This window comes from Pelophylax lessonae (genome assembly GCF_965119305.1).
Source record: "Pelophylax lessonae genome assembly, chromosome: 2".
NCBI lineage: Eukaryota > Metazoa > Chordata > Amphibia > Anura > Ranidae > Pelophylax > Pelophylax lessonae.
This window is the reverse complement of record NC_138769.1, coordinates 717,786,424-717,799,435: the sequence shown is the minus strand read 5'-3', so window position 1 is coordinate 717,799,435 and position 13,012 is coordinate 717,786,424. Positions and strand designations below refer to the sequence as shown.

General features: G+C 42.7%; 1 protein-coding gene across 1 annotated transcript; it reads left to right on the top strand.

Annotated features, from left to right (window-relative positions):
• Positions 1 to 7,619: 7,619 nt before the first annotated feature.
• LOC309546759 (odorant receptor 131-2-like) lies at positions 7,620 to 8,534 on the top strand (the record flags this gene model as incomplete). Its single annotated transcript, XM_082246450.1, has 1 exon — positions 7,620 to 8,534. The coding sequence occupies one exon, from the start codon at positions 7,620 to 7,622 to the stop codon at positions 8,532 to 8,534; it is 915 nt and encodes a 304-aa protein (XP_082102576.1).
• Between the last annotated feature and the right edge of the window lie 4,478 nt (positions 8,535 to 13,012).

Sequence of the window (13,012 nt, the reverse complement as noted above, 5' to 3'; positions counted from 1 at the left end):
ATTCTTCTCACTGACCTCCAATGTAAGGAGTATTCTTCCTAATGACCACCAATGTATGGAGCATTTTTCTTACAGACCATCAATGCAAGGGGTTAAATGATATAGATAGGGCACCCTCTCATCTTTTAATAATAAATTCTGTTGTTTTTTCAGGCATACATATAATGTGCATTTACATTAAAATCTATTAATATGAAATATATTTACTATATACTTTTTGTTATTGGTACTATTAATAATATTAGCTATGGGATCTTGTTTATCCATATATGCTGTCTGATATACTGTATATATACTGTATATCTGGGGTATTGAATTATAATTCATGTAAGCCCGGCCATTAAAATTTTCATTCAGCAGAGGTCCAAGTCTCATATTTGCGTCCATATTTGTGCTATGACTCGGTTTCTTCACATCACAGCCCCTCCCCCTTACATTACAGTTTCCCTTTTACATGAGCATCATCAGTCCTTTCCTTTACATCACAGCCCCCCCCCCCCCTTTACATTTCGGAACCCCCTCTTTACATCACAGATCCCCTTAACATTACAGTGTCCCCCTTTACATCACAGCCCCCCTCTTTACACCACAGTGGCCCCTTTTATTGCAGAACCCCTCTTTACATCACAGATCCCCTTTACATTACAGTGTCCCACTTTACATCACAACACCCCCTTTACATCAGAGCACCACCTTCACAATACAGCCTTTTTACATTACAGTGCCTGCTTTACATCACAGCCCCCCTTTGCATTAAAGTCCCCCCATTTTTCATCATATCCCCCTTTACATCACAGCACCTTCTTTTCTTAAATATCCTCTGTCCTCCTTTACATTCCAGCACTCCCACCCTACATCAGAGACCTCCACCCTTTACATCACACATCCTTCCTTGCATTCCAGTTCCCTTCACAGCCCCCCTTTCTTGCACCTCAGTCCCCTTTGCAGGCCCCCATTACTTGCAGCTCAGTTCCCTTCACAGCCCCCCTCCTTGTATCCAAGTACCCTTCCCAGCTGACCTTCCTTGCACCCCCAGAACCCTTTACAGACCCCCTTCCTTGCATCTCAGTCACCTTTACAGCCCCCCTTACTTGCATTACAGTCCCTTTCACAGCCCCCTTCTCCTTGTATCACGGTCCCCTTCACAGCCTCCCTTCCTTGCATCCCAGTCCCCTTTACAGCTCCTATTTACTTGCACCCCGGTCCACTTCCCAACCCCCCCTTCCTTGAACCCCAGTCCACATCACAGTCCTCCTTCCTTGCACCCCAGTCCCCTTTACAACCCCTCCCTTAGTCCCCTTCACAGCTTCCCTCCCCTTTCTTGCCCCCTTTTGTCCCCTTCTCCTTGTGGCCCAGTAACACTCACAGCCCCCCTTTACTAGCATCCTCATTCCCTTCACAGTCCCCCTCTCCTTGTTTCCAAGTCCCCTTTACAGCCTCCCTTCCTGGCACCCCAGTCTCCTTTACAGACCCCCTTTACTTGCATATCAGTTCCCCCTTACTTGCATCTCAGTCCCTTTCACAGCCCCCCCCCCCCCGAATCTCAGCCCCCTTCAAAGCCTATCTTCCCAGCACTCCAGTCCCCTTTATAGACCCCCTTTACTTGTATCTCAGACCCCCCTTTACTTGCACCCCTGTCCCCTTCACATCCCCTCTTCCTGACACCCCAGTCCACTTCACAGCCCCCCTTCCTTGGACCCTAGTCCCCTTTATGGCCTCCTACTTTCATTTCAGTCCCCTTCACAGCCCCCCTCCTTGTATCCCAGTCTCTTTCACAGCCCCCCTCTTCCTTGTATCCAAGTCACGGCGTCTCCCCCCCCTCCCCTTTTGTTTATATACACTCATAAACTTTAATGGCATCCCAGTCTTAGTCCATAGGGTTCAATATTGAGTTGGCCCACCGTTTGCAGCTATAACAGCTTCAACTCCTCTGTGAAGGCTGTGCACAAGGGTTAGGAGTGTCTATGGGAATGTTTCACCATTCTTCCAGAAGAGCATTTGTGAGGTCAGGCACTGATATTGGACGAGAAGTCCTGGCTCACAGTCTCCGCTCTAATTTATCCTAAAGGTGTTCTATCGTGTTGAGGTCAAGTTCCTCCACCCCAAACTTTCTTATCCATGTCTTTATGGACCTTACTTTGTGCACTGGTGCGCAGTCATGTTGGAACAGGAAGGGGACATCCCCAAACTGTTCCCAGATAGTTGGGAGCATGAAATTGTCCAAAATGTCTTGGCATGCTGATGCCTTAAGAGTTCCCTTCACTGTAACTAAGAGGCCAAGCCCAACCCCTAAAAAACAACCCTACACCATAATCCCCAAATGATTTGGGCCAGTGCAAAAAGCAAGGTCCATTAAGATATGGATGGGTGAGTTTGGGGTGAAGAAACTTGACTTGCCTGCACATGACTAAGGCACCCCAGATGAAATTTGGACACTTACCATAACCCTTATCTCAAATCCCAAACCCTTTCAATTAACTTCCTGCAATAAATACAAGGACACCTTTATTGGAGTAAAATTGGCCAACGTGGCCATTTATTAACCAATAACAAAATATATATAACACGTTCCTTAAAACTGGAACCAAAATATTCAAATAAAGATCACATAAGGTTGCCGATCTTTGGAGGCCCCAAATACCAAGTACCATTTTGTGTATCTGTGTAACTCTTAACTGTCCCCAGCCGCAGCACCGGCTCGGGGACGACCTCAACACACAGCAGATACCTCCCAATTTAAAATACCAGTTAACCCATCTATTAACATGGCATTCCCCAGGTGACTCCATACCTTAGATGGGTCCCTCCGCTGCTAAGTACAGCAGGTTTTACCAGACACACCTCCAAAGACCCCCAACCGAAAATCAGCACATAAACACATGAAACAGACATCCCAATGTAGGGGCGGGCGGGCGGGAATGCTTCTTCACCCACGCTGGAACTGAAGCTCGGGAAAGACTACAGTGAGCTCACTTCCCCCCTTCTACAGCCCCTCCCTTAGCTGCCCTGACAAATAGCGGGGAAGACTACAATGAGCTCACTTCCCCCCTTCTACAGCCCCTCCCTTAGCTGCCCTGACCAATAGAAGGACAAACCCCAGACTGCCTAACATGTTAACCCTTTCAGAGACAATTCCACTGATGGCCAAGTAATGCTATCCCTCCGCCTATTTCTTTGTTCTTTTTGCTCCGGGCTGTACTGACCTCAACCCAAAAGAACACCTTTTGGGATGAATTAGAGCAAAGACTGTGAGCCAGGCCTTCTCGTTCTAAATCAGTGCCTGACCTCACAAATGCACTTTTGGAAGAATGATATAACATTCCCATAGACACATTCCTAAACCCTATGGACAGCCTTCCCAGAAGAATTGAAGCTGGTAAACTTCTCTCCAGCTGAGGGAGAGACAACACCCCAGGAGATGCTTCACCTTGAACCGTTTTTTTTCTGCTATACCTGACAAAAACAACAAACTTTCTCATCTTGAGGAACTTCTTTTTTGGATTCTACCAGTACAGCTAATCTATATAATTTAGCTTAAGCAGCCTTAGTTCCTGATGTGACTTAGAAACCTGGGGAAACCCTTTCACACATGGACCAGACAAAAGAAAGATACATGTTGACTTATCCTTGAAAAGGGCTAATACCTATACAGCCGAAACGCGTAGGAAAATCTCCTGGACATTTTCCTCTGAACAAAGTTCCAAGCCTGAAATACACGCATGGAACAACAGAGACAAATGTTCCTCTAAAATCACCATTTTTCACCTTGTCACCTACCCTTCTAACTTCCTTACTTCTCTCACTGATGGACCTTAAACCCATCCACGACAAACTTGTCTATTACCTTGTAAAACCTTTTTGAAAATAAACTGTTCAATTTGTATTCTTTGATACTTTACTTTGTTTACTCTTGCCCTTAAAGTCCCAACAACCTTGGTTTGAGGCACCAAACCCAAAACACAACGATTTCACAGGGACGGTGGAAAAGCCTTACTATAGGGCATCATAGAGATCAAAACCCCTTTTCCAACACTGTGAGCCAGGCCTTCTCGTCCTAAATCAGTGCCTGACCTCACAAATGCACTTTTGGAAGAATGATATAACATTCCCGTAGACACACTCCTAAATCCTATGGACAGCCTTCCCAGAAGAATTGAAGCTGTTATAGCTGCAAAGGGTGGGCCAACTGAATACTGAACCCTACGGACTAAGACTGGGATGCCATTAAAGGTCATGTGCGTGTAAAGGCCGGCATCCCAATATTTTTGACAATATAGTGTATTTGTATATATTTATTGAAATATATATAAAATATTTAGATGAAACTGTCTATAGAAAATGTTTTAAAAGCTTTTACAGCTCATCAATTTAGAGTTAACACGTGAATGATGGCCTTATAATTTTTACTCTTACTCTTACAACATGTACGTCAATATGTGTCAATACACTGAGGGGAGTAAAGTATTTGATCCCCTGCTGATTTTGTACGTTTGCCCTCTGATAGTCAGTCTATAATGGTCAGCCTATAATTTTAATAGTCGGTTTATTTTAACAGTGAGATACAGAATAACAACAAAAATATCCAGAAAAACGCATTTTAAGAAAGTTAAAAATGAATTTGCATTTTAATGATTATTTGACCCCTAAAAATGACTTAGTACTTGGTGGCAAAACCCATGTCGGGAATCACAGAGGTCAGATGTTTCTTGTAGATGCCCATCAGGTTTTCACACATCTCAGGAGGGATTTTGTGCCACCCTTTGCAGATCCTCTCCAAGTCATTAACCACTTAAGCCCCGGAGGATTTGGCTGCTCAAAGACCAGGGCCTATTTTGCGATTCGGCACTGCGCGACTTTAACGGACAATTGCGTGGACGTGCGACACTGTACCCAAATGAAATTGACGTCCTTTTTTCCCCACAAACAGAGATTTCTTTTGGTGGTATTTGATCACCTGTGCGATTTTTTTCTTTTGTGCGCTATAAACAAAAAAAGACGGACAATTTTGAAAAAATAACAATATTTTTCACATTATAGAATAATGTAAATATCATTCACATTTTTTATATGAAATTCCCCCCAAAAAATGTAAAAATCTAAATTTTTTACCATTTTAGGCCAATTTGTTTTCTGCTACATATTTTTGGTAAAAAAAATCACAATAAGCGTATTTCGGTTGGTTTGCGCAAAAGTTATTGTGTTTACTAACTACGGGAACGATTTATGTCATTTTTATTGTTTTTTTTTTAACTAGTAATGGCGGCGATCTGCGTTTTTTTTTATGCGGGACTGCGACATTGCGGCGGACGGATCGGACCCCTGACTGACATTTTTGACACTTTTGGGGGTACCAGTGACATTTCTACAGTAATCAGTGCTATACATATGCACTGTTACTGTAAAAATTACACTGGCAGGGAAGGGGTTAACTTTGTTGGTGATCAGTGGGTTAAATGTATCCCTAGGGGCGTGATTCTAACTGTGGGGGGGCGTGGCTTGTGATGTAACCACAGAGACATACGATCCTACTTAGCAGGATCGTATAGTCTCTGCTTTTACACCAGGGAGAATGACAGACGGCTTTGTTTACATCAGCCACCTGCCTTTCTCCCTCTCCAGCGGGAGATTGCGAGTGGCCGGCGGACAACGGATCACCCTCCTCCCTGACACCCACCATGGCCATCCCAGATTAACAGAAGCTGCAATGCGGCCCAGAATATATAGTGAGGGGGTCAGGTGAAAGGAAGAGGGGGGGGGGCAGCCTTTTAAGGCATCCTTGGAAGTAAACTGGATGACTTACCTTGGCTGACATTTTGTTTTGTTTGTGTTGGATAAAAAATGGAACCCCTGTTAAGTTTTTTATTGTTGTATGTGTCCTCCACTGGAGAGTTAACCTTCTCTGTTCTGGTGACCATTGTCACTGGGACTGGGCATCCCAAGTTTACAATTAGCATTGATAAAACCATAATGGGAAAATCTTCTAATAAGGAAATTTGTCTTGATGATAATTGCCTCGGGGAGAATTTCTCTTACCATCTAGAATATTGATGGGCTTGAGTTTGGTCCAAACCCAAGTGCACGCAAACCTGGAAATTAGCTGTCATTGCTGGGACAAAGAACTGTGAGTGGGAGATTGCGTGGACCACAGCGGACATACTCAAAGGGATGGGGGATACCCATTACATCAATGACCTATTATGGCCACATGGCCATAGTAGGTCAATGTTTGGCCATGTGGCCATATCAGGAAAATTTTATCACAAGCATCCCTGACCCTTTGTATACATGCAGCTGCAGGGAATCTCCTGCCTGCAGTTCATTGGTTCAGCAATCAGCATTGACCGCTATCTTCCAGGTTCAGACAGAACCCAAGCTCATTCCTACTCTAGACCTACTATCACTCCTTGTTGTATTTTAAGCTAGGAATTGAAGGAAAAGCTCCCCAAAGGGATTGCAAATTTTTTTTTAGAAATGTATTTATTCGCTAACTTTTATTTTTTATTGTAAAGTTTTGTCAGAATTGGCAGAGGTTTATTGAAGCATTAGTTGCTTAACCACTTGCCGACCAGCCGCCGTAGTTTTACTCTGACAGTTTGGCTCTATTACGCGAAACGATGTACCTGTACGTTGCTTTGTGTAACAGATAGTGGGGGCGTCGAAGGCGCATACATGCGTTGATTTGCCAGAGGGGGAGCCAATCAGCGGGTCCAGTGGATGCGATGTCCGCCGGCCACTCACAATTGCTCCCCATGGAGACAGAACGGCGATCTGCCGATGTAAACAAGGAAGACAGAGGTTCTGTCAGAGATGAACACAGGGATCCTGTATTCCTTCTATTTAGGAACACAGCTCTCTGTGTTCATCCAGTGAGTACAACCCCCACACAGTTGGAAAGCATACCTAGGAGCACACTTGATCCTTTGTTCGCCCCTGGTGTTAACCCCATTCCCTGCCAGTGTCATTATTACAGTAACAGTGCATATTTTTAGCACTGATTGCTGTAGTAATGTCACTGGTCCCCTCAAAAGTGTCAAAAATGTCAGTTAGGGGTCCGATCTGTCCGCCGCAATGTTGCAGTCTTGCTAAAAATCGCTGATCGCCGCCATTAATAGTAAAAATAAAAAAAAATGGCATAAATCTATTACCTAGTTTATAGACGCGATAACTTTTGCGCAAACCAATCAATGTACACTTATAGGGATTTTTTTTTACCAAAAATATGTGACAGAATACATATTGGCCTAAATTGATGAAAAAAATAGATTTTTAATTTTTTTTATTGGGAATGTTATATAGCAGAAAGAAAAAAATATTATTTTTTTTTTCTCAGAATTGTCGCTCTTTTTTTGTTTATTGCGCAAAAAATAAAATCCGCAGAGGTGATCAAATACCACCAAAAGAAAGCTCTGTTTGTGGGAAAAAAAGAACACAACTGTCAGTTAAAGTAACTCAGTGCCGTATTGCAAATATTGGCCTGGTCATTAAGAGGGTAAAACCTTCCGGTCCTTAAGTGGGTAATGTGGTTACATCCTTCTCGCAGCTCCTACACTATTGTCTAATTTTCCTTTCATCATATACTGTTTTATGTTACAGGTGTAGGCTACCAGCATAGTTCTCCAATGGAAAATACCACTTATCTCTCCGCCAACCTTACCGATATGTCCTTGCTCAAAACTGCTGCCATTGTAAACATGACCTGCTTTATCATCTTAGTGCTGAGTCATTTCATCTTCTTCTATTTCGTGGTGGTCATACTTCGCGTCTTCTTCACCAATGCTTATATTAAGGAGAAGACACGCTATGTCCTCTTTATCCATATGATTCTTAACGATACCCTTTATCTCATAGTGGCCTTTGCCCTTTATGTATCTTTCATATATTATGTTTACATCCCAGTCCCGGTCTGCTACACTATGCTGACAATAAGCACATCGACTTTCCGCATCACTCCCTACAATCTGGGTGTCATGTCTTTGGAACGCTATGTGGCAGTGTGCTTTCCACTGAGACACACTCAGCTGTGCTGTCTAAGAAACTCCGCCATCACCCTTGCTTGCATTTGGGCAGTAGCGTTAATATTTAACCTGGCAGACATTGTTGTCCTGGGCTCCAAGGTTGGAAAGAACTTCTTCTCTGCCTCTGTGCTTTGTATCCGAACGTCCATGACGAGGACTCAGGAACAAGGCACCATCACACTCTGTAGCCTCATTATTAGCTTTTCCGCTGTGGGACTCATCATCATCTACACTTACATCCAGGTGGCACTGGTTGCTCAAAAGATCGGTTCTGGCAAGTCATCGGCTAGCAAAGCTGGAAAGACTATCATGCTTCATGCATTTCAGCTGATGTTATGTATGATGTCCTTCACCTCTTCTGTCACCGAGACCTACCTAAAAAACTATCAAGTCTTTATGAATATTATCAATTACCTGCTCTTCATGTGTCTTCCACGGCTTCTAAGCCCATTAATCTATGGACTGAGGGATGAAACCTTCCGCAAATATATGATGACCTTCCGAAAGGCGGTGCAATGAACAAATGGGGGTTATCAGTAGAATAATATCTGTCATCATTTTTGTTCTGTAAATAAAATCATGATGGTATTAAAAACCTTAATGCTTTTCATACAGTATTAATTTAATTTGCCTAAATTTGACTATATTAGGCCTCATATGCACAGACATATTTAGACAAAAGGCGTACAAAAGGTATCCTTGTTTTCTCACGTCTAGAAAGCCACAGGTGGGAGGTACAGCGGGCCATAGAAATGAATGGCTGTACGACCCTGTTCACACATATGTCTAATGCTTTTGTAAACGCTGATGCAGAGTACATACAAGGGGGTTTTGGGACTTTGTGTGAGGCACAAACATGTGTCTCCATCCCTGGCTATATAGAAAATAAAAAAGGGTTGGGACTTTGAATGAGGAGCACAGCTAATATCAGGCCAGATATGACAAATGGTCATAACAATGCATAAGCAACAAAAAGGAATATTGTAAAAAACAAAAGATTTATTTTAGCTACCACAGCATATAGAAACCTTGGAGTACATAATAGTAATAATATAGCATGATGAAAACAGTACATCACGAATGTTAAGAGCATAAGTGCCGGTTCACACTAGGGCGACCTGTGAGGCAACCTGGTCGCCTCACAGGTCGCCGCAGGTCGCCTCCCATAGGGAAGCTGCGGACCCGTTCTAATAGGAGCGACACAAGTCGCTCCGACCTAGAAAAAGGGTCCGGAGCTTCTTTGGGGCGACCCGGAGGCGAACGCCATAGACTTCAATGTTATGAAGTCCGTGGCGGCCGCTCCGAGGTAGCGGCGCGCTGCTCGCACCGCGACCTCCGAGGTCGCGGTGCGAAGTAGCGTCGCTGCAGTGTGAACCGGCGCTAAAACATGAACATGAGACTGGGTTGTAGAAAACTGGTTACATGTAGAATATAGTAAATGTAAAAAGTTGGTAAGCAGTAGATGATAGATACTGTACAAACCAAATGAGTATGAAAAACAGAGGTTTGGTGCCTCAAGTCAAGGTTTGTGGGACTTTAAAGGGGCTAATATACACAAAGGTATTCTAAGTATAAATATAATATTTATTTCAAAATAACATAAAAGAAATTATCATACATTTCTGGTTTAGCAGAACATATGTTACATGTGATGTATGGGCTAAGAACCCATAGGTGAGAGTGAAGGAGAATAGTATGAAAAAAGTGACATAGTGGAAATGTGACATTAGTCTCTCTCTTGTGGTCCAAACGTCTATGGTTGGCGTTGGATCTTTGTTTGAGAGAGTATTTAAATTCCTACGCGTTTCGGCGGGGGGCCTTTGTCAAGGAAAAATGTCAACCATCTCTGCAAGATATGTGAAATGGTAGTAAGGGTATTTAGTTTTTTGACCATCCTGAGACATTTGTTTCATGGTAGGTCATGTGATACATACTTAGATAAAGAAATGCCTGGGCCTGCTTGTGGTCCTCCGGTCCTCATATGAATCAACAGGATATAGCTACTTGTTATCAAAAAATCCACATATAAGACACTACCAAACGGAGACCAGTTCACCCCAAAACATTTTGCAAACTGCAAGACCAAAGGGGTGGTCTACCTTATGGAATGCGAATGTGGCAGCTTCTACGTAGGGAAAACGCGACAGGAGTTCGGCATAAGAGTTAACCAGCACTTACAAAGTATGTCCATAAGCAACTTTTATTTACCATTAGGCCGCCATGTGGCCAATCATCACATAAACCATATGCCCAAAGTCCAATTCTCCATACTGGACAGGATTCATATCCCCCCCAGAGGGGGGGATTGGAATAAAGTGCTCCTCCAGATGGAACTTCGCTGGATAAAGAAACTAAATGCAGCCCACCCACCGGGCCTGAATGAAAATGTCAGCTACCGCCCCTTTTTGGAGGGCTTTGTATCTGGGAAAACAGATTGAGGCACAGTAACAAAAGACCTAACGTCAGATATTTATTTTCCAAAAAAAACCCCCTCCACACATGGAGGACAACCTACCTTGAAAAACACTATCCCCTCTCGGAACTTTCCGATATTACATCTAAAAACACCCTGCTGGGATCGAACATTCACTGACCAAAATCAAGAACTTCATGTTTCATCCATATCACACATGAACAGCTCTATACTAATTGCTGCTCAAAATAAATAAAATAAATAACCTATATATTTTTTTATTTATATTTATTTTTATTATATATAACCTAAATAGCGTTCCCCCGTTTGGATGTTTTCAAAAAAGCCTAAAACTGGCTTCCAAATGGCACGTTATTCAGAATAAATCAATTCACTAATTGTTATACATCGCCTGAAAATTTAAAAGCCTGCTTGTTCTTTCCCCCAAATAAACCTCATCCGGCACAGGTAACCCCGGTGATCAAGACCGGGGAACAAGGAGTTAAGCAGACCTTCTATCATCCTCTGCCAATAGGACCCTGAATTGGGACCCACACTCCGCCTCCTGTGTCGGCGGCCGCATGAAATGTACCGTTCAGATTGAAGACAGGATGCGCGCGCACCCGCGACGCGTCATCCGGCAAGGATCTTCTGTTACACAAGCATGCGCCTATTGCGCATGCGCGAACGATATAAAAGGCCGGGAATCTCAAACAGGGCGTCACTTCCCTCGAGCTGAGGGACGGTGAGGACGCTCGGACCACGCTACTCGGACCTTCCACCCTTCTTCCCCCTTAACCAAAGGACAAAACTGTAAGTATACCATAGTGCAAAAGATGCACTGATGGTATCTTTATACTGGAATACACTTTTGACAATACTTTTCCTGTTCACTATATTTAGAACAGGAACAGTTGGACCAGCACCCCACAGTGGAGACCACTGGAACTGTATAGCATTACAAGACCAGTTGGGACAACACGCCACCTAGTGGACACATGCTGGAACCAATATTGCGTATATAATTCTATGTCACAAAGTAAGTACTAAAACAATATGGAACATATAAAAGTAAATATTGTTCTTAAATATTTAACCAAATACTCCCTTCCATATACAGACCTGACCTAATACGGGTTGATCCAATATCTTCTTCCCTCAACTGGTCTAGAGAATATACTTAACCAGTAAGTACATAACCAATACCACTGGCACATGTACTATAAATATACAAACGTATACTAATACCGCCACCTTATATATCCAAGTAGCTATATCCTGTTGATTCATATGAGGACCGGAGGACCACAAGCAGGCCCAGGCATTTCTTTATCTAAGTATGTATCACATGACCTACCATGAAACAAATGTCTCAGGATGGTCAAAAAACTAAATACCCTTACTACCATTTCACATATCTTGCAGAGATGGTTGACATTTTTCCTTGACAAAGGCCCCCCGCCGAAACGCGTAGGAATTTAAATACTCTCTCAAACAAAGATCCAACGCCAACCATAGACGTTTGGACCACAAGAGAGAGACTAATGTCACATTTCCACTATGTCACTTTTTTCATACTATTCTCCTTCACTCTCACCTATGGGTTCTTAGCCCATACATCACATGTAACATATGTTCTGCTAAACCAGAAATGTATGATAATTTCTTTTATGTTATTTTGAAATAAATATTATATTTATACTTAGAATACCTTTGTGTATATTAGCCCCTTTAAAGTCCCACAAACCTTGACTTGAGGCACCAAACCTCTTTCTTCAAAGATATTTAGGGATTATGGCTAAAAACTGAACTATAAACCCCTTAAGGAATCGCATACCCAAAAATTCTGTCCCGGGTGGAAAACACACCCACTGCCTCACAGATTCCCCAAAGGAGGAAAAAAAACGACTTTTTCCCCTCCTATGCTGACCAGCAAGGCATAGGAAAAACTAATATATTAAAGGGTACAAATAAAAACCCTTCCTCCAGTTCGGCATATAACTGTAACAGGAGTGACGAAGGGATTTGAACCCCAAATAATAATTACTATACAGGCCAAAAAATATTGACCTGGTAAGTACCTGTGCATGTGTGATGGAGACAAACATGGAGGAACTGATGGGCACGGAATGGGACTCCCTAATGCAGGGGATTCAGGATAAATTTCAAGAGAAAGAACAAATGGACTCAGACGTACTAGCACTATTTTCAAACCTCAGGAAACACCTGGTAAGAAAATCTGCACTATACTGGCATATCCAAAGCTTTAACAGATACATAAAAGAAAAAATAAACCCAGCTGGACTACGCATTCAAATTTTCCCAACTATGGACCACATAACTGAACAGATGAAGAAAGAATGGGAAAATACTTTAAATGAATGCTCCAAAAACCTCATGATATTACTACAGGAGGAATACCGGAGACAAATTAAAAACCTAGATGAGGAAATAAAATCAGTATATGAATTACTTACCCCCCTTAAAAACGCACCACTATATAGCGAACAGGAAACCAAACTTAAGGTTGATTTTACGATTTTCCAATGAACATAAACAATTAAAGAAAATACTACAAAAAAAT